This window comes from Haemaphysalis longicornis, unplaced genomic scaffold (genome assembly GCF_048455015.1).
Source record: "Haemaphysalis longicornis isolate Haplotype H1 unplaced genomic scaffold, Haemaphysalis longicornis Haplotype H1 scaffold_6, whole genome shotgun sequence".
NCBI lineage: Eukaryota > Metazoa > Arthropoda > Arachnida > Ixodida > Ixodidae > Haemaphysalis > Haemaphysalis longicornis.
In genome coordinates, this window is record NW_027526407.1 from 75,355,573 (window position 1) to 75,377,709 (window position 22,137).

Consider the following 22,137-nt stretch of genomic DNA (forward strand, 5'->3'; position numbering starts at 1 on the left):
TCATCATGATCATAATTATGCTTGTGTCTTCAGAAAAGTCTGTTAAACGCGATAATCTTTCTTGGGCTACTTAAACACAAAAATTTTGGTCTGTCTCCTCGTCTGTCTATCTGTCTCTCGGTCTTCCTGCCAAAACTTGCAACGTTTCGTCAAAAAGCAGTATATACAGGCAGAAGTGTTCCAGGCTACTGAAACTCGCGGCTCAAGTCCTGTGTGACACCGTTGTTGGCCGCAAGGGAAAAGTTAACCTCAAGCACATGTCTGGCAAAATGTAAGTACTTAGTCGGTGAGTATCGCGTTCTTTGAGTTAAAATACACGTTGGGTTGGTTCTTGCGATGGCAAGTGAAAAAAAAGCGAAGCGTTAAAAATGGCGCAGAAAGGCTCGCGCTCGTGCGACACAAAAGCAAGCACAAAAAGAACAGAGCTTCCGCTCGTACTGTTCAGGCAGAACCAAATGAAACAGAAAAGAAAGAGACGCGTGCTTCCCAGCAGACGGCGTTCGAGCAGTGGGAAAGCGGGAAAATTGAATCGCATTGAACGACATTCCATTCAACTCATCACAAGAGGAGAGAGAGTGGAGGGGAAGAACATGAGTGGTGGAAGTGGAGAAGGAGTCACGTGACAGGGGCAGCAGACGACTATCGTCTTTCAACGACTTTCGCAGTAAAGCAAGTAGATACGCGGCCAATTTTAGCAGCGAAGCTGTTAGAGGCTTTCAAGGCACGGAACGGGGCAACGCGGTTGCAGCGATGTGGAGAGGGCATAGCCTTGCGAAGAGAGGGGGGGGGGGGTATAGGGAATTTATTATAACCCACATATCAGGGCGCGGCTACTAGTGAAAACAGCGCTGCCCTAAGAACAGCAAAATTATACAATCAGTTTTTATGTAACATGGTCATTTCAGAAAAAGTCTGCTGATAGTCTTGCTTGGGCTACTTAAACGCAAAAAGTTCGGTTTGTCTGTCCGTCTTTCCGTCTGTCTTTCCGTCCGGACCAAGCTCAAGCAAAACAGCTCTGCTGTTAAAAATACGCAGGGAAAAAAAGCGCTCGCGGCGTCCTCTAGTTGCAGTGTTTCAGGTTCAAACGTAACAAAAGGCTCCGGCAGATGGCGTGAGCAGGGAACACTGCAAAAGAATTGGCGGAAACAGGAATCAATCTGCTGGCTTTGAAAGTTCTATGAAGCTTAGCCTTGCGATTAGGGAACGTCAGGCAGCTTCGGTGGTAACTTCAGCGTTCACGCCGTTAAGTCAGCGAAGCTGGAGCAATTTTTTGAGTGCGCTGAACCACTCGCAACTATTTCTCTTGCCCCGTGCGACTGCAGAGTATACTCTCGGTGACAGCGTTTCAGGATTTCAGCACGTCAAAAATTAGCAGTCGCTTAGCTCGGCTATGCCAGGATATACGGAGCGTGAGCTAAGGTTCAGCAATCTAATCCAATCCAAGCCAGTCAAGTATAATCCAATCCAATCCAATCCAATCCAATTCAGTACAGTTCAGTCCAGTCCAGAGTAGCGTATAAGGGGAGGAACGGCTGGAAACGCTGATTGGTTAACAGAAATCAACGCTCAAGAAGGCGATCCGTCTCCCTAGGCGACCCAGGGTGCCTAGGGAACCAAAAAAGGTCCCCAGAAAGGTCCCTGGCCGTACGGCGGCGCCACCGCGCTGCGGCCGCGAACGAGCCGAGCCTGCCGGCCTGCCGGTCGGTTCATTCATTCGGCTCCGGTGCTTGCGGCGGGCGGGTGCACGTCGTGCTGCTCGCCGGTGCCCGCTTTTTTGGCGCGAAAATTGCTTTGTCATCGCCCGTCGGAACGAAATCGTGGTTCTGCAGGAAACGCACAGCAATCTCAAGGTAAGCAGTACATATTCCCGGCAAAAGGGTTTTGCCCCCCCCCCTTTTTTTTTTTTTTTTCCAGCTGCAGCAGGTGCACGACGTGCTGCTCGCCAGTGCCCCTTTTTTGGCGCGAAAGCCCATCGGAACGAAATTATGGTTCTGCCGGAAACGCACAACAATCTCAAGGTAAGCAGTACATATTCCCGTCGAAAGGGTTTTGTGTTTTGCCTTTTTTTTTTTTTTTTTTCAGCTGCAGCAAAACGTGCCACCCCATGGCACGCCGTGATGGTTTTCGCGCGCTGAGCCTGAGCCGCAAGGACGGAGGTAAAGTAAAGCCTGCGCAGCAGTGATCTGCTAAAAAATGGACGTTGCGCGTGAAGCTGGTGGCAGTTATCTTTTGTTCTTTTCAAGGTGCAGCACGTGGCGTTCCATCGGCGGCCGCAGGGGACCGCAAGAATCCAAAAACCTAGGACGGAGGTAAAGTAAAGCCTGCGCAGCAACGATCTGCTTAAAAATGGACGTTGTGCCTGGACCTGGTGGCGGTGATCTCTTGTTCTTTGCAGGGTGTAGCACGTGGCCTTCCATCGGCGGCCGCAGGGGACCGCAAGAATCCAAAAACCTAGGACGGAGGTAAAGTAAAGCCTGCGCAGCAACGATATGCTTAAAAATTGACGTTGTGCGTGGACCTGGCGGCGGTGATCTTTTGTTCTTTTCCAGGTGTAGCACGTGGCGTTCCATCGGCGGCCTCAGGGGACCGCAAAAATCTAAAAACCAAGGTAAGGCACGCTATGCTGCTGCAAACTGACCATGGCATTGTGAACGAAGTTTTTTTTTTTTTTTTTGCGTGGAGCTGGTGGCGGTGATAATTCTTCTTTTCAAGGTATAGCACGTGGCGTTCCCTAAGCAGCCCCAGCGAAGGACCGCAAAAATCCGAAAACAAAGTTAAGCCACACAGCAGCCCGCGCTGCTGGAAACTCCTGTGTGTACACAATATTGTTTTTGTTTTATTGCTTTCCTTCCCTTTCAAGGTGCCACCTGGAGTACGGCTATCACCCCAGCAACTGGTATTACGCGCAACAAAATTCTGGAAAGCAGGCTGAAAACTGGCGATTTAGGCAAAGTGGCACTTTTGTTAGTCGGAATGAATTTGTGTGTTTGCTTGTTTGGTGTACTTGAGAACAATAAATCTGTCAAGTGCTTATCTGTGGTCTTTCCTTCGTGGTATGATGAGCCCCACTGGGGGTTTATATGTTCCACATATAATTATGACAGTCAGAAGAGGCAGTTCACTCCCGCAAGAACTTATGAGCTGCTGCAATGCTTTTTTTTTTTGCCTAATTTAATCTTACCAACAAACGAGCTATTGCGCTTCCGTTTCTATCCCATGGCCCCCGGCCAGCTCTATATGGGATAAACATGGCAAGGAAAAATAATGCCAGCTGCACTTTATTCTGGCACAGAAGGATGGCTGCAGGCATGCTGTTACCGTGTGAACTTCATGCTAGCATTATGGCAGAGCTATCGAATGAAACCAGATGCCCCACTGCAATAATGCAATCGCTTGTTGGTGGCTTGCAACTTCACCTAGTCCCTGTGGTGTCCCGAACAGAGCACAAAAACGTAGCTGGCAAGCCACCCCCCCTTTTATTTAAATTCTTTTGTTCAATAAGAGGTTTTCATTGAACATGTCGAACCTAAAACATCATCTTGGTGCACAACCTAGCGGTACTTCAGTCGCAACACGTACCTGATCGTGCAAAGCGCATGCCACACAAGCTCATAGCATGTGGTTGTTGCATTGACGACTTAAACACAAATCCTTGGAGTTAATTTAGCCATCTGTGATGAATGCAGAATTGGCAATGTTTCATAGCACTGTTTGACATAGAATTTGCAAGCTTCGTGTTATAACGAGTCTTTTTTGGGAAGCTTGCCATTAAATGACCTGCCATCAGATACCAAGATGCATGACTGAGTATGCTAATAACTGCAGAGGAGCATTTCTAGCCAAAATGCTTGCATCTGCCCATATAACCTCACACCTCTTTTTTGTTGTCATTAGTTTTTAACACTGAGTAGTAGACACCCTCCTTCATGTGTTGTGTTTTCATTCCTGCTGGCACATTGCCAGGCACCGTGCCCCAACAAGGGCAGTTTAACGTTATCTTGCACACTCCGAAAAGGCCAACCTGGCACATTTACTGGCTCCACTGTCCAAATGCGATAAGAAGTGAATGCTAAGCATCAATGGAAATTTACCCGCCTCAGTGGCTAGGGCGTTGTGCAGCTGAGCACGAGGTCATGGGTTTGATTCCCGGCCGCCGCCGCCGCTTTTCTGATGGAGGCAATAAGCAAAAATGCCCGTGTGCACAAGATTTCGGCGCACGTTCAAAATCCCCAGGTGGTCAAAATTAATCCGGAGCCCTTCACTACGGCATGCCTTATCGCCTGTGTTGCGTCGGCGCATTAAACCCTTTAATCAATCAAATCAATGGAAATTTTTTGCGGTATCACAAATTGGCTTTCTTGAACATTCACGGTTGAGCACTGCCTGCTGTTGGATGGTACTTTTAACAAAGATAATGTTGATGCATACTGAAACACAATGCTCCAGTTCTGCTGTAATTATATATTGAACAAGTAAAAGGAGTTTTGGGTGATACAGAACGCCCAGGCTGACATATCTTGTCACTGACAGTACAGTAGGCTCTCACTAACTCGAAGTCACTTAATTGGAAGTAATGTGCTGGTTCCGGCAATTTTACATGCAATTCCACGGAAGAAATTGCTCGATAATTTGAAGCTAGAACCCATTATATTAGTTAATTGGAAGTTATATTGAATAGAAACATCAAGGTGACTGTCATTTCTCGATAAAAAACCATTTTCAAGTGTCGAAACAGCGCCCTAATTGTTCTCTACTGATGTCGGTGCCATCACAACTAAGGTAGTGCACTGTTGATAAAGCAGCAGGCTAGTTCAGACTCGCGCCAATGTTCACATCTCTTGTGAGGCCCTCAACCTTCTTTGTTTCTCACAGCACTGTGTGAGCAGTTAGGTGAACATTTGAGGCTTTGATTTTAGCGATAAGTCTGCACTACCATGACAACCCATGACATATAAGCTCCACTTCACAACAAAAGTCAATATTCTGAACGAAATGAAAAAGAGATCGATTTGCGGACTAATGACAATGCTGTTCAGGTGCATTTTGTTCAATTGAATTGTGGTCCCTGTGGACTTCGTATTATTGGGAGTCAACTGTGCCTTCAAGCGTGAAAGCAGTACTGAAGCTGGATGTTTGCTTCTAGGTGTGCTCAGACAATAAAACATACAACATATGCGTTGTAAAACACCTATATACGCTCTTTGACTAGAGCTTCTTGAATTCAATTATCAAATCAAAACTTTATTTTATAGGAGTGAAAGTGAGGGAACAGGAATTACGAGAAGGCACATTGACTTCTAATTTTTGTTCATGTCACAAGTATGTGATGCTTTCTTCCTCAAGTTATTGAACATGCATTTTACGTGCATTTCTTTTCTTTCTGAATCTTGAACTGTGAGGAGACTTTGTCCATGACTGCTGTCTACGAGAAGGGTCACGCACCCCTTAAGCCATCAATGAATGGCTTTCTTGCTTGGCTCCCTTTCACCGTATAGGGATGAACAAGTACAGAAGTGAAAGGAAATCCAGTTTTGGCCACGTAGACAGGAATCTTCCCATCTGTTTTTCACATCCTTTCAAGTCAATACAGCTGATTCTGGAACTTCCCCCGTGAAATCGTTTGCCGGTTAAAAAAACAACGCCTTCTCACACAGCTATCGACAGCTGAAACAGTCGAAGAGGATGAAACGCCTAGTCTCAATGCAGCATGCACAACTGTAGGCTGTTTTTTTCTTTTCTCTTGTGATGCTGAAGCATTTCTGGGTATCGTACTTATCAAAAGGTTAAATTTATGCCTCTGCATCCGCACGTATCTCTTGGTACCAAATCAGAAGGGGCATCATCCCATTCTTTACATGAGTATTGCACTCCACACCGAATGATTTCTGTGCCTCATAAGAGAAGGGTCATGATCTCTCTGCTCATTCTGTTCTTCACGCTACCGATGAGCAATATCAAGAGAATTCCACTCTTCACATAAGTGAGGAACAAGACGAAGCACCATTGTTTACCACAAAAAGCAAGATCCTGCTCCTCAATTCCTTCCTTGATCATACTAGCAAGGAGTTGGGTAAAATGCAAAGTCCATCATGAGGAGCAGTTCAACTCTTTAATGGTCAGCCTCGAATAACAAACAAAAGGCAAGGAAATGAAGGGATGATATGCACCATGCAACACCGTGCACGGCTCTGTTTTTTCTCCTTTTGTCTGAGTCTTCAGGCTGACTGTCGTAGAATTCAACATGTAACAATTAACTGGCTCAGATTCTTCCTATTTGATGCTGAGAAGGGAATCCCACTCATCACACGATAAATCATTGTTAAACACCACTGTTCACCAAATGAGCGTAGCATCATGATCCTGCTCTTCAATTATGATCCCCAAGTTAATGAGTAGTAGTATACCTCACACCAACTAAAGATGTTTCTTAACTTCCTGCCTTTTTTTATCCTTTGTATATTACAATTTCTTATCTTTACTACCTAGTTCATCATACAATTGTTATGGCCCTAGACATGGTCCTTCACAAGTGGTTGCAGCTGTGGGACCGCATCATTCACAATAAAAAAAAAAAACTCTGACGAAAGTGGAGCAAGTTTAACAGTACAATCAAGGTGCGCAAATGCTGTTTAATTGCCTATTGTGTAAGCGCTGCAACGGTGCCTTCTGTTTGAACTCAAACTGGCTGGAACGTAATATCAACTAGTGTTTGGAATTACTTCTAATGAATATGGGAAATAAAAAATGCAAATATGCTAACAATGCTGGTAAAAAAGTTAAGCTGCTTTGTCTGAGAATGACAATTCCTAAAGCTAATATTTGTAAAATTAAGGGGCCAGGTGTTATCCCCGAGCAAAACCTATCTGCTGGGACCATATAAAACAAAACTAGTTCCAATTTGGACCCACGTCGTTCAGATGCTTGTTTGACCTGGTGCCTGGACTCCCAGACGGAGCCATTTTTAGATGAAAGGAGAGCCAGTGACTCCTAAATAGTTTGGACATCGAATGAACCGAGAACAGGGACAGTTGGTAGCATACAACAACCACCGCTCCCACCGATTTCCAGAAAGTCGGCTTCGCTTCGTGCACGAATGCATCGATCGGAAGCTATCGCTCGCTCATCGCTCGCGACGCTTATAATGTATTAGTAATGACACTGTAACTCACCAACCTAGCCTCCCCCCGTCCTCCCTCGTCTTAGCAGTGTGCAATGCAAGCTTTTTACAAATTCAAAAAGCGTCTGGACAGGATGATCGAGTTTGCTTTGTTCAGTTTAAACTTCCTTGACTCATTTTGAAGCTGATGACCTTCAGTGGTCGCCGTGCATCGTAATTTCGAGAGGTATAAACAGTGTACAGAATACCGCCTTCATTCCTAGCTATTAGGTGAAAAAATAAACTATCGGCTGTGGTACTGGGGGCGCTGAGTAAACACACGTGTTTTAAGCCTAACGCAAAAAAATGAATAATAACATTTCCGTTTCTGCATACATCCCACCCCAAAGGAGCGTCAAGCGTGCTCTGCACATCGCTTTCCAAGTTTTGGGGTTCCTATGAGCTGACACGACACTTTTCATCAGCATTTCCGACTTTTCGTCAACAAGCACGGAGCGCGCACGTGTTTGCTTTGTATTTTATTCGATTGCCTCAGCAAAATAAGCCCCAGTTCTGCATAATTCTTCTATTTTTGGGGCGAAAGATGAGCCGTACTACCGACCGCTATTAAAACGTGATAAAAGGGCCAGATGGCAAAACATCAGCATTTCAAAACATACCTCAGTTACCAACGTACATGCATGGTTGCGCATATATTCCTTAAAATCATGATACGAGAGTTTGTCCCATGATGCACATCGTGGGGCTCAAGTGCACCAAATACAATTGCAGCAAAAAGAAAGCTCCAAAATCTTCTACTCAGATAAAAATAAAGTGTAAATGCTAAACGGTAAGAGCTAGCTTAGCTCTTGCATAGCCTGCATAGCTTGCATTCGGCGTTATGTTTGAACATGAGTGGATTAATTAGGAAGTTTCAACTTAAAAAGTGTGCTATATATGCTTCTCGCTAGCTATTTTATAAGCTAATTCAGTTTAAGGCACAATCTGTGTGCTTTGTGGATGTGTAATTGATTGTTACCTCATCCTGTTTATCCCACTGATGTCAGCAAAATGCGATTCTCTATACATACCAAAAACTATGCAAACAATTTATAGCAAGGAGGACTATATTATAATCCTTGTAAGATAAGTTTGATTAAAAGCACCACGATTCAATTTGCTAATTTACAGACAAGGGCAGCTATGTGCAAATGCTGCTGCTCTATGGAGGGAACCACCTGGGTCTCTCACCACAGCAAATCGATCACTGTCACCTATGGATGTGAGTAAAAAAAGTGTGGAGGGGGGAGGCAAACCGAGGCACCAAACCCCCTGTGTTACCAAAAATAAGACATGTAATAACATAAATTGCTTCCCTCTTCACAGGGAACTGATACAGGTGCTCTGTGCCACGAAAGCTACCAGATTACATTTAAACAATGCTACAGTTATTGCAATATTTTGCTTTTATTTAGAGGTTTACTTATTTAGACACCATTTATTTGAGGTACGTAATACATGTTCACGTATTATGACATGCACTATCAGGTAACGCGTATGAAAATGTGACCGCAGTCTTGGGATCAAACTAAGGGAGTTTTATGCGATGAAGCCAGGTACAGGCTATGAGGCATGCCTCAGTAAAGTGCTAGAGATATCGCAGTATTGGATGACAACTGTACTGTTGACCATGATGCATTATGCTTTTGCTGAAATAGGTTCGCACTTTTTTGCTGAGTTACTTTCAGTTTCTTTCAGTTAGTCCATCAACTGATCAATCAACCGAACATAAACTCAGGGGTTTACTACCTTGAACATATAAGTAAACTGTAGAGTTGATTTTAAGTGAGTTACTTTAACCGAGTTAAAATTGATTTTAAGTGTGTTCAGTGCACTACGTTCCTTTTGCACAGATGTAAAATATACATTGAGATCATGACCTATGAAGCCAGTCATGGTGAATGTGCTATGAAACTGCAGTCATAAAATATGCCTTATATTTTATTTGCATACAGTTCCCAGTACGGCTACTCACAGCATCTGTACATATTCTGAGTACGCATTTGCTTGATATAGAAGGCATAATTTATAATTTGCCTTGTAAAGTCCCAAAGAAAATGGTACGCTGCAGAGTTTCCTTTAAAAATTCTTACAATCTCTTAGGATGGCCATAACCACCATCATGGGGGTATTCTCAATGACAGTAAGACGTTTCTGCAGGGAAGTGTTATTTCTGAAGAATGCAGCAGCATAGCGAAACTAGAAAACACTAGTGTGACTTTAGACGATACGAAGCTCATAATATTTGTGCAAGTTTCCCTGAAAGATGGCCCTCAGTCAGCAGTGATGAGCTTCCAATCGACAACCTAAACTCTTCTGTGACGCTGCAGTAAAACTATAATTGTGTGACAATTCAGCTTCCACTCATTCAGGATATTTCAGACTAAAGCCCCTACTTTGAAGTGAAGCAAATTGCACTTTTCTTCTGGTCAGGCATGAAGAGAACAGTATATATACTCACTCATTTCATATGCAAGTATGAACTGCACTGATCTTCCATTGTGTGCAAAAATGTAATTGCCGTCTTCGGATAAAAAAGCCAAGGTAGTTTTACACGCTGAAACTAGAAATGGCTACAGGGAATGCCATAGTGGATGCTGGGAAATTGTACTCTTTGATGAACTCTACTTCTGACCATGTGTTGATGATCTTTCCTAAAATAGGTTCGTATTTTTGCTGCCAAGGTTACTTTCACTTAATCCATTTGTCAATAATGCTATTCAGTGTTCAAAAGCAAAAAATTCTGTTTGAAGTTTCGCATTTGTGGCACACCATTCTTCAGTTGGATACGTCCAAGGACACCGCAGGTTTTTTGATACCAATCAGTTGGTTTGTATTTTTTTTTCCACTCAGGCCAACAGGAAATTGTAAATTGAATAAAAGAATTCTATTTGTTCCCAGGACTTCGCTTAAACACATGTATGACCAGCCATTTATAGCATGGTGCAAACTGAAATGATTAACAGGAGTCAGCACGTTTAGAAGTGGTAGTGCACTGAAAATTGCACTTGATGGGAACGGGATGCGTCTTTTAGTCACAGTCATTTTCAGTGTAGTTTCTTTTTTGCTTGCATGCATGGCTACATATTCAGTGGTTGCAGGTTTGCATGAAAAGTAAACAGACACACTTTATTATTGAGGTACACTTTATTATCGAGGGTACATGGGTATTGGGTTCAGACCTTGAAATTTATTTATACTCTAACAAAGAATAACTTTAGGCAGTGCCATCCTCTTGCAGGCAATAGTTCATTGTACCCTTGTTTGCACAACGCCAGCAATCGCAACATAGGCGTCTCTGCACTCCTTCCCGTCATGCTGCAAACCTGTAATGTTGAAAGGAAACAAAATACAGGGTACCCACAAGTGTTCTGTAATGACAAGCTTATCATTCATTGACAAGGAAACAGCATGGGTTGCTAAGGCATTTTGCTACAAAAGGCACTGAAACAGGGCAGGTTTCATGCAGTACTATTGTGGACCCACAGAGAACCTTCTGTAAGAAGAGCTCAATAGTCGTGTATACGATGCACACCAACGGTGGGACCCATTTGTGTACTTCTTTCCAGACGTGCCAGGCAGACAGGCCGAGAGATAATCGAAGCGTGCAACATTTGAAAACTGGGAGGCGATTGTGTTACATTGCCAGTACTTTGTGACAGAGTTCGCCTTCTTAACCAGTACATGCCGCCAAACACAAGTGCGGCATTGAACTTGATGTTCCTCCTTTATGAAACTCTGTTATCAGCTCGGCAGTGGTCCATAGCTGAAGGATCATGTGTGTCAAGTAAAAGGCTCTACCAGTGTTTGTCATGTGAGGGGGCGGGGGGAGAAGGGCAAGGAAGTACGTTCGAGTGGAATGTGTTCCATCTCTTTTCTTCTGTTGATGCCAAGGTTTATGTTTAGTGCACATTCCACAAAAAACTAGTTGTGAATCATCACTCGACTTGTCTGCTTCGTTCGTCCCAGTCTTTTTCGTGCTGTTGTTAAGATGGCACATACCAACTCGCCCAGCTCACCCCTCTGGATATGTTACGGTTGGCTATGCTACAGCTAGTAAAATATGAGCAACCACACGTAAAGCCATACGATAAAAAAGCTTTCAAGGTGGGATTTACTGCAATAACTTCTTGTGCAAGAAGTTACTCCGGTAAGCACTCAGAGTGATAAAAACCAACTTGATGTGGATAAGCCGAGTCCAATCGTAGTGCTGTTGCAAGGGCAAAAGTTTTTGGCAGCATGCACACGAAATGGAGTACATGTACATCTCAGAGCAGCTCACAGGCTTCCGGCAGCACCAGGCTGCGATGAACTCCATTGCCAACGTAATGACAGAGCTAGAGCACACCCAGACTACCAGGCAGGTGGCAGCCCTCGTGCTACTTGATGCAGTGCCGTAGCCAGGGGGGAGGGGGGGCTGACCGGGCTTCAGGACCCCCCCCTTCCCCCCGAAATTTTTCCGGCCATCGCCATGCTGCCTGTATGCCTGGTACGTCGCCTGTGAACAAAGCGGCATATTTTTGAAAGTGCCACTAATGGCACTTTCCACGAAATGCTATGAAAATGCCACGAAAGTGCATGTCTACCCTTCGCATGGAAGGGAGCCGAGTCCGGCCGTGACAAAACGAAGCGCCTGAGGGGTGCGAACCGCTGAAGGATGATTTTGGAGGGGTGCAGCCCCAAAAGCGACGGTGCCTTCGGGTAAGCTCAGCGCATGGGACGCCAAAGGCATGCGTTGTATCCCTTTGTGGAGACATGCGGCGAGACCGAGAATAATTGGTTGGCTGAGTTGTTCTCAGCAGAGGAGATTGACTCGTCCGGGGAAGCATGGAGTGGTCTGCACCACGGTCCGCACTAACTCGCGGCGGAAAAAAAGAGGGACCGCCGGCCATTGATGGTTGAAGACTGGTACAATGCAGGCCCGAACGGGAACAGACGATCTTTGTATGTTAAGCAGAACAATGTGCAAGCGGCAGTGGCTGATCACGGCTGCTCCCTCTCCTAGAAAGGGGGAGATCAAGTGGCCATGGGCACACATTCAAGACTCGTGCAAGATAACTGAAGAATGCGATGGGCTACGTAATGGGTGAAACGTGCAGTTTCACCCATTTCACCAGCTGAATGAATGCCGTGCGCGGGCAGAGGGCCTTTGCGATTGAGACACACCGCAAGGTACGCCCCTCTTCCTCGCGTCAGCCCTTCATTCTTCCTTTTTCACGTTTCTGTCGAGGCCCGGAGGGTTTTGTTGGAGTGGGCTCAGATTGCGCGCACTGAGTGTTGTCCCCTTCCGACGGCGATGTTGCGACAGTCAATTTCACCCCCGCGATTAGGCAGATTTGTTCGGCGGTATTCTCCCCTAACCTAGGAAAGTGCAAAACAGCGGGTCGACAAAAGGGCGTGCTGCGGCTCCCCGAGCCAGTTCCAGACTTTATCCTAAATGTGAAGGCACGACGGTCACCAGCCCTGCCACAGGCAGACGGCGTCGCGACAGTAACAGTAACAATACCCGCCGCGGTGGCTCAGTGGCTAAGGCGTTGCGCTACTGAGCACGAGGTCGCGGGTTCGATTCCCGGCCGCGGCGGCCGCTTTTCTGATGGAGGCAAAAAGCAAAAACGCCCATGTGTACGAGATTTCGGCGCACGTTAAAGATCCCCAGGTGGTCAAAATTAATCCGGAGCCCTCCACTACGGCGCGCCTCATCGCCTGCGTTGCGTCGGCGCGTTAAAACCCTACAATCAATCAATCAATCAATCAATCATCAGCGACAGTAACAACGATCAGATAGCCATATTCGGCTGCCCAGAGCAGTGTATATTCAGGGGCCGGAGTCACAACGGCGATATCGAATAGTAAGTCATTTTCTTCCAGTCACTAATCCTTACATGATCACTGATGTCTTTTGACGATGGAGGTTGCATAGTACGTTAAGTTGTGCGGTGCAGATCAATTGTGCATTCTTTGATATTTAAATATTCACTTCGTAATATTTACACGATGCCACAGTACCTTGTGTCTCCGAGCTAAAAAATGTCTATCTTGTTTTATTCCGAATGCAGTATTTGCGTTTGAATTGGTAATTGAATGCACCCACGGTGGAGCGGATAGGTGACTTTTAATGAGGGAAAATGTAAATTCAACTCCTGTAAAGGCCCAAATATTTTATTATGCACGAAGTTGGAGAGGATTACTCAGAGTGTATCGGGACAGCGTAGCATCAGTACATGAAGAATGAAATATATATTTGTTCTGGCTGCAATCCACTGCTACACCCAATTTTAAAACCATAGCAGTGTGCGCAGCGCAAGTGAAGGACTTTCGTACTGGTGGCAAAGAAGAGCTCTAGAGAGAGAGAGAAGCAACTTTCGCTGAGCCCATTTCAGGTGACGCTCGCAGGCGTCAGACGGGGTGGAACCCTATTCACGAGTCCCATATGAGTCCAATAGCTCCTGGCCCCTGGACGCGAGCTCTTGCTGCGTCGACAGGTCGGGGCTGGACATCAAGATCTTCCATCGCTGGGTAGGGGGGGTGCCTTTCTGGTAGAATTTTCCTTTAATGCTTCCTGGCCTTTGAAGTTCTGTGGGCGCAGGACTATCGTTCTTTCAAGGCTCAATCGGTCGTGCATGACAACAGAATTTCCTAATTAAATAAACGGCCACATACAACAGGCCCTCTCAAGAGCACCAGCACACCTCCGCCAGCCTCCTCCCCTCACCCCCCCCCCCCTCGACGCACGCACACACACACACACATACGGGTGCGCGCCAATGTGATTCTTCCCGGATCCACAACTGATACATTCTAAAATGTTGCATGAAGCACATTTTGAGCAATCGTCAGCATTTCTTAAGTAACCGAAATAACCAAGGAATTATCACGGTAAACAACTTTGCAATTTTTAGCCAATCTATTCTGTCGTAGCCTGAAACCATGCTTTAGTTTGAACATCACGGTCGCTGTCAACCAAGGAAATAGTTTAACTGCGTCATTACTGTCCGCTGCACGCTAAAGCATGGTAGTCTTTGGTCTTTCTGTATGCGGGGCCATGCCAATACGCATGTTTTCTTGGTGCACTCCGGGAAACAAATCTATCCTGTTGTAGCCTGAAACCATGCTTTAGTTTGAACATCACGGTCGCTGTCAACCAAGGAAATAGTTTAACTGCGTCATTACTGTCCGCTTCATGCTAAAGCATGGTAGTCTTTGGTCTTTCTGTATGCGGGGCCATGCCAATACGCATGTTTTCTTGGTGCACTCCGGGAAACAAAATGCTGACTTGTTTCGGGCATCGCACCATGCCCGAAGGTCATGCTGGCTCTGCACAGCTGCCCAATCCTCCGTTTTCTGGTGGACAAAGAAGATTTCAAACATAATTTCCATTTCCCGCGTCTGCAACGAAAACTACAAAACTTCTGTGCGCCCTATACATTCCAGAACCGCCCATGCTCATGAACTGCAAATACTTTTTTTATCGTTTAGCTTTAAAACCGGCAGTGTGTACTCGGCTGAAAAATGGCAGCGCACGCGTCAGCTAAAAAAGTATGTCCTTTCATTAAAGTTTGAAACCAAAATGGTAGGACCGCATTATAACTCTTTCATCAGATCTCACGACAAAATTCAAAACGTAGCAATATTTTGCTCAGCTTGCACAGAACATGCCTGCCCGCAAGAGTATGGTCAGACATCGCCGTATTTGCGTTATTTATTCTTGCTAAATATAAAGTTCGATACAGCATTGAATGGCGAACTTTGCAGTGACTTGCTCTACCTCATCTGGGAGTGGTAACTAAAGGGGGTGGCTGCTCCAGAAAAGGTATAGCTTGATAGTACACGCCTTCAGGCAGATTATAGGGCATTTATGCACGAAGCATTGAAAACGTGACCGCTAGGAATGCAACTACTTGAGAACACCAAGCTCATTACAGCAGACTCTAAGTTGGGTTGTGCAGAAATGTCAACCAGATTCATTATGTTACAAAAGCACAAGCTTCTCCGCCCCGATGAGACACAAAACAGAAGCGCAAATTTAAACTGGCATGACTTAACAAATGCCGATGGCTGAATTATTCCGCTTTGCGTGTGGACTAATATTGCCAGGTTCATGTAATTTTCGCCCTTAACAGCGCTGTTCTTGCGCGTGATAAGATCAAATGATAAGATCAATGAAGGCCCCTCAAAAATCACGCAATCATGTTCCTTGGCGATGACTTAGGTCGTTGGGCACCAATCATCCAACAAGATCCTGTGCTGTCATAGTGAAATCGCCGCCGGAAAGTGGGCGGGGATTCGCCATTGCTTCAAATGTTTAATTTAATATATCGATAATTCCTTCGAAGTTTGCTGTAAGACTGATATCATTGTTATCGAGACAAGAAAGTCTTTTTAATGAACCAAACATGTATTTTATCTTCATAGCCTTTAACCCTTTGAGGGTTTTTGCCGTACGTGTACTGCGGTGGTTTTCCGTCCCGCAAGGTCTTTGCCGTACGGGTACGATTTCGAGCATCCGTTTGAAATTTCGCGCCATATTAACGATGCATGCTCCCTGGGAGGTGCTGCCACCTCCTGGGACTTACAAGAAGTGTTTGAAATTTGATTGTGCTACCTTGTTGCGGTGAAAAACAGAACTCTCTGGCTTCAGCGCGTTACGGCGTCTGTACGTGTTAACGCGTTTCGTGGTTTCAGTTTCGCCACGTGATCGCATCGGAGGCGCGCGAAACTTGATCGACGCTCGCTATCAGGGGCGGCGGAAGTTGATTTCGATCTATATTGGCGCTGCTCTTATCTTGTTTATTACCCACGCTCACTAGGTATTCTTGCCCTCCTTGCTTGGAACTGAAGTAACCTAATCGGAGACTCCATTGTGGGGGCGGCGGAAGTTGATTTCTATCTATATTGGCGCTGCTATTAGCTTGTTTATCACCGGCGTTTTCTCGCTCTCCTCGTTTACTGGGTTGCCTTCGAGTTCTTCAGATGCACGGCAAAGCAGCGATATGGCCCAACGAACTGCCCGCTCTGATGACACCGACCGCGATGACTCTTCTGACTCTGAGTTTACTCCTTTCACCGAATCTGAATCGGAAGACAGCCTTTTTTCGGAAGAAGACAGCTCATTTTCGGACATGCGCTGTATGTGTGCAGACTTCAATAAGGCACTGTGCATAGACCCGTGTTTCAAGGAATACCACACTCTGAAATACTATTGAACATTTTTCAGTTCTAAGTGATGCTGACCCCAAAATACTGTTCCTGATAATTTTTTACCATTTAATCATGACTTTAGACATTTTGTACATTCCAAATCCGCAATAAACTAATTTGACCACCAGGGAAAGTTCTTTTAAAAAAAATTCGACCCTCAAAGGGTTAAGGGCGCTTGCAAACTTCCGCGCTTTTTTTTTCTATCAGAGGAGGGGGGGGGGGGGGGGAATAAAGGGTGCCTTCAACAACCTCCAGCACCCTGTCATCTCCCTGGCCATAAAGGAGGCCGGCATTGCGGACAAGCTGCGGGGCTCCGTCGAGGCGTTCGTGACGGGCCTCATGGCACAAAGGCAGGTAGGCAACGCCCTGTCGGTGCCTCAACCAGTGGATGTGGGCACCCTGTAGGGCACAGTCGTCAGCCCCTTACTCTTCAACATGGTCACAGTGGCACTATCAGACGGCCTGCACAGTAGAAGGGCGCACAGGGTGTACCTGTATGTGTACGCCGCAGCCGCAGCCCTGTAGGCACTAGGCCCCATGGCGGGCTGCCGAGGCGTCGTTCTGCAGCTGCAGGCACCCCCGGATGCAGTGCGGGCCAAGCTCGCCAATGTCAGCCTGCAGCTGTCGGGCACCGAGATGGAGGCGATGCTTGTTCACTGGGACACCCAGGCCTGCTGCAGGGTCACATGCCTGCAAATTGACAGCGAGCAGCTCGGGTGGAAGACCAGGGTGCGCTACCTGGTGCTCATGCTGGACCACCGAGATGGCTTCTGCCAGGCCGCCAAGCAGCTCCGTGCCAGGACCGGATGGCCACCTCGGCTGTGAGTAAGGTGGCCGCCCAAGACTGTGGCTGCTCCCAACAGACAGCCTTTGGCTGTAGGGCTGCTGATGTGTGCGCTGCCGCTGGTCACCTTGCCGAAACCAAATTGGTGGCAGTTGGAGGGTGACTGCCGCAAAGGCGCCCGTGCCTGCTTTGGAGCTCACAGTGCCACAAGACGCTGGCCAAGGCGGGGGTGTGGACAATCGGGATGGCGGTAGAGCAGCAGGCCCTGGGCCACATCGACTGGCTGCAGCGCGCCAAAGGGGGAGGCCTCCTCTGCAGTAGCTGCGCATCCACCTGCACTCGTTCAGTGCTCCACCACACCACCTCAATTAATGACTGATGCCACAACCAACGTGCTCCATCGCAAGGAATGAAGGAAACTGGCCACGAGGTACTTTCCATTGGTTGCCACATTTGATGAGCTCATGGCAAAAATGTCTGCATACCGCGCTGCAAACCACGTGCAGCTTTGGAAGAGAGACACTAGAACTATCACAGGAGTGAAAAAGCGTGATGTAAAGATTGATAGCAAGATGCCCAAGACCCTGAAGTATTACCAGATACGTTAGTGCTGCATCCATGGGGGCATGAAGTTCGTGAGCAGCAATAATGGCGGCGTGCACATAAATTATTGCAAGTCCCTCCTTGAAAACGTTTTTGTTACATTTACCCGCGGTTGCTCATTTCTTGCTAGCCATAACATAGCTAATCTCCAGGCTCAAGCCTTACTAGTTTCACTATGCACTTTGTTGTTCGGCTTGCCTGAGAGAGAGAGATCAAACTTTATTTAAAGCGGCCCATGTCCGGGCTGCCTGAGCACATTATCACAAAATGCGATGTATGCCTGGCTCCATTGAAACATATAGTTTTATCGCTTGTGCATAAAGCAGCGCAGATCTATCTGTCTTGCTGGTGGAAAAAACATCTCTGTAGACAGCAAACGGGAGCCGACTGAAATTTTAAAAAGGAATTTTCACGGATGCCGGAAGAGTGGGTTCAAAAGAAATTTACTGGCAGGTTGTCATGCGGACCCCAGTCGGCTAACGAGAAACAACTTACGCGAAAAATTTATACAAGGGATTATCACGGATGCAATGAGAATTGCCGCAGCCATATCAGATTTTGTGCTATGCCAGGTAATTAGGCAAGGCTTGCGAGTTGCTCTTGCCTTATTTTGTAGGAGCCTCGCACTTACCACCTGGCGGATGTACTGTCAGGCAGGCTCTGTGAGTAAAACAACAACAAAAAACATTCCGGCGAAGCCACAAGTAATAGTCTACTGCAACAGGGTTTTCCGAAGGCGCACAAAAATAGAAGCGTGCCATACATTCGCTGTAAGCCCCCGCCGATTAGGTTCAGCTTTTGGATACAGCTTATTTTATTAGGCATCAAACACAGAGTATTTCATGGGAAATACAGGACAATTACATGACCTACATATGTTTCTTTCCAGTCGCAAGTGGTTCACACTTGCGACTGGAGCGGTAGAAGCGACGAGATTTCTGCCGCTTTCCTTGTTCGTTTGGTCTCGACCAATTTTTGTCGCCGCGGACAGCAATCGCGTCGCTTCTATCGCTCCAGTCGCAAGTGCGAACGGGCCTTCACACTTGCGCTGCGTAGCCACACCACATCGCAATCTAAACCCATTTTTCGTGATTCACGCCGCCGTTAAAGCATGCACTGCTCATGTCAACACAACATTTCAATCTGCTATCAGGAATTTCACGATAGGCAAGCGCTTAGGCTTATTATTTGTGGAATGTTGGAAGCGGTCTCGAAATGTTATTAGAAAGTACGCCTTGCTGCTAAGGTTGAGGCTCTGAACAGGGTGGACAAAGGGGGTGATCGTCATTTCCACAGGGACGGTCGTCATTTCAGTGCACAGGCACAACAATACCTGCACACGCCACGCAGGAAAAATATGGAATACAATGCGATCGCTCCACGAACAAATCTGTCGTCAAAACTTGTTTTATCTCCCTTTTTTTTCCCCTGAACACACTGAGTTCATGGAATGACGCACGTGGAGCGTGCACCTTCTGCAAAAGAAAAACAACCGGACCCAAAAGTTCACGTAAAAGGAATGTTTAAAGTAAACAAGAAGGCCAAAATAAAAATAACCGAGCACTAATAACAGAGCACATGGATGCCTCACCTTTTTTACTGCGGGCAGTGGCATCTACAGTGTGCTGAAACTCAACACACCACACCATGATGAATAACCAGATTCTTCTTGCGTGAAAGCGACGATTGCATCGGTCGAATTTTAAGGTATATGCATGTCTTTAACACATTTTCCCTTCAGTAGCTAACTTCTGCAATCTCAACACAAAGAAGCCCGCTTGAAAAGCAAGAGCTTTCCGCCATTTTGGCCAAGCGCGGGGACTAGGCAGACTAGGGAGGCATTCTAGCGCTTTACCAAAGACTAGGGAAAAATTTCTGGGGAGAAACAACAACTAAACAAACAAATCTAACGCCAAAAAAATAATGACGTCATGCATATTTTAATGACGTCACACACATTGACCAATCAGCATTTCCAGCCATTTCTCCCCCTATACGGATGTCAGTCCAGTCCAGTCCAGTCCAGTCCGGTCCGGTTCAGTCCGGTCCGGTCCGGTTCAGTCCGGTCCAGTCCATCCAGTTCCTGCTCCTCGAGCATGCGCAGCACGGCTCTCCAGGAGCCACGTGAAGCGGCTATGAAGCGGCTCCAGCGCAGCGTCAGACTTGGCTACTGCACAACGGAGGCGCACAGCTGGGCACGCGCCGGCGCCGGTGTGTCTGCCGTGGCTATAACGTCACTCCTCTGGAATGCGCAGACCGGCGAATGTGCAGACCCAATTCTCTACACACCCGTACTCCAATTGGACTGGATTTCCAATCCGATCCAATCCAATCCCATTCAATGCTCCTCGCGCTCGCGCAGCACGGCCCTTCAGGGTCCACGCAAAACTGCTCAACCTCGGCCAATGTAGCTTACGCTACAAAACAGCGAAGTAGCGCGATGGGCGGTGTCCACGGGGACGCAGCCCTGCATGGTGCCTCGCGTTAGCCAGGCCGTCGGACGAGCACCGCTCCAGCTGCGTCTGATGACATTCGTGGGACGAGAAATGGGATAGCCCTGGGAAGAGTTGCGGCCGCGCTTCCACAGCCTGGAACGCAGACGGCGCAGACAGAAAGGAAAAAAAAAAAAAAAAACGGTGACGCGGACGAGGCAGACGCGTCGACGCACCGCCTCGTGCTGTTGTACAGAAATACGAGCTGGCCATGTCGGGCACGCAGCGCTGTTTGGCGTGGCGTCACCCTCTTGCATTTGTTCGCAAACGTCCGGCCAAATGAGCCCTTCAAAATGACGCTTCTTTGAGGTTCCTGTATTTGAGCGTGTGTATCTCCCACAGCCTTCTAATGACCTTGTTCGTAATAGATTATGGTTGAACTGTTGTGGGGTGAATCTTCTGGAGCCCTGTAATGACTCACTTATTCATCAGTTAAGCCTGGAAGTTAACGAGGGAAGTCACCCGCTAGCTATAGGAGAGTCCGACATGCTCTTATCTTTTGGCGTTTCCTTTGATGGCATGCTGTAAATGTGTGCGTGTCATCATAGAGTGACTGTTTATACTCGTCACTGGGTAAAAGAAAATGGTAAAAAATATATTATAACGTGAAACCTGAGGTGGAGCGAAGCGTGCAGTGTATAAGTGTATTCTTGGCGCCTTGGCGTTTTTGCCAACGGAGATAAAACCTTTGGGGGGCACAGGTACACACAAATCTTTCCTGTAAAGTTCTCGTGTCTCTGAAGCACGAAGCGTTCTGAAGCGAGTCGTAAACGAGTGTCCCGGTGTTTTTTTAGTACGCGTTACGCTCTATCGCGAGGCGTAAACGAGTGCTCCGGTGTTGTAATTAGTACCGTGACTACATGAGACAACGGTTACGACGACGACATGAGACGGCGACAGCCCGAGCCGCTAAGGGGCTTCGTCCCTAAAATAAGATCAAACAGAACACAGCAAAACCCATTCCCTAAACATTTCAGGTGATCCTGCTTTTGCTTTAACTTCAAATACTGACAATTTAAACAACGCAATTATTAAGCAAACAAGCTAGCAAGCTATAAACATGGTGTCGCCATTATCTCGTACACACCTACTTACAGCGCTTTTTAACTCCTCGCGTCAGTAAACAGTTGTTTTTTTGCGAGTATTTGTGACACTGCAATGAGACAACTTAACTATCTCACCAGATAAAAATCTCGGATGCGTAGGGCGTGTTGCTAGTTTGTTTCGGTCTGTTCATGCAAACCTTTTAACGACAAAAAGTACGTTCGAAAGTCGCGCGTTTCCCTTGAGGCATTAATCTCCACGCTGATTTGCTGGCCTCGGCTGTGACGTCGCATGGAAAAGTACACGGAGTGAAACTTAGCCTATCGCTGCATTTTAAGGCAATCTTGTGGTTTAACTTCGCCGAGATGCACTCGATTGAACCAATCCACGTAGCCAACAAAGCGAATTCGGCGAATGAGCGCAACGTACGCACCATTTGACTCAAAAATGTCATATATCTGCTCTGTATCACTGCGAAGTGCACAACGTCATGCTTGCATTGCGTGATGCGACAGCGCAGAGCGAAGTTTTGAGTGAAATCGCGTGATCAACTTCGTCATTCGTCTACGAAGATACATAAGAGCATGTAGACGCTCTCACCTGCTTTAGCGTCTTTCCAAGCCCTGACTAGACCTTGAGTAACCACTTCAAACTAAATAGTTGTTATAATCAATGAATCAATCACTCCATTTTTATTGAAGTGCCCAGGAACACCGAAGCCTTCGTGCTGGCGCACTGAGAGGGAAACTAATGGCAGTACTGAAATAGATAAGCGACTGACAGATAAACAGTCAGCAAGAAAGACCAATGATTGCAAAATAAAAATAAAAAAAACTGGAAAAACTACGGAAATTGAAATA

General features: G+C 46.6%; 1 protein-coding gene and 1 long non-coding RNA gene across 13 annotated transcripts; one reads left to right on the forward strand and one right to left on the reverse strand.

Annotated features, from left to right (window-relative positions):
* Nucleotides 1-1,513: 1,513 nt before the first annotated feature.
* On the forward strand, nt 1,514-3,033 carry LOC144143515 (uncharacterized). Of its 6 annotated transcripts, none has more exons than XR_013317100.1 (3): nt 1,514-2,018; nt 2,083-2,608; nt 2,713-3,033. It is a non-coding gene; the product is annotated as an uncharacterized LOC144143515 (long non-coding RNA). The 6 variants fall into 6 exon arrangements; XR_013317098.1 differs by having other exon boundaries at nt 2,083-2,462; nt 2,550-3,033; XR_013317099.1 differs by having other exon boundaries at nt 2,083-2,309; nt 2,396-3,033.
* A 7,343-nt stretch (nt 3,034-10,376) lies between these two features.
* On the reverse strand, nt 10,377-19,740 carry LOC144143516 (uncharacterized). 7 transcript variants are annotated; one of them, XR_013317102.1, is made up of 4 exons: nt 19,333-19,728; nt 17,093-17,421; nt 16,847-17,025; nt 10,377-10,482 (listed from the first exon to the last, which is right to left on the reverse strand). XR_013317102.1 is itself a non-coding variant. In XM_077675295.1 (4 exons), exons 1-3 carry the CDS (start codon nt 19,388-19,390, stop codon nt 16,883-16,885), a joined length of 480 nt encoding a protein of 159 aa, XP_077531421.1. In that variant the 5' UTR covers nt 19,391-19,740; the 3' UTR covers nt 10,377-10,482; nt 16,847-16,882. The 7 variants fall into 7 exon arrangements, 2 of the variants coding, with proteins under 2 accessions (XP_077531421.1, XP_077531420.1); XR_013317101.1 differs by having other exon boundaries at nt 16,847-17,028; XM_077675295.1 differs by having other exon boundaries at nt 16,847-16,975; nt 19,333-19,740.
* Nucleotides 19,741-22,137: the final 2,397 nt, after the last annotated feature.

Bases quoted from the DNA above. Each gene is read 5' to 3' on its own strand.
- LOC144143516 (XM_077675294.1), bottom strand. From the start codon at position 19,390: ATGGTGTGGTGTGTTGAGTTTCAGCACACTGTAGATGCCACTGCCCGC. The intron at 17,422-19,332 runs GTGAGGCATCCA...GGCGCGCTGCAG, and splicing joins CACTGCCCGCAGTAAAAAAG to CCAGTCGATGTGGCCCAGGG.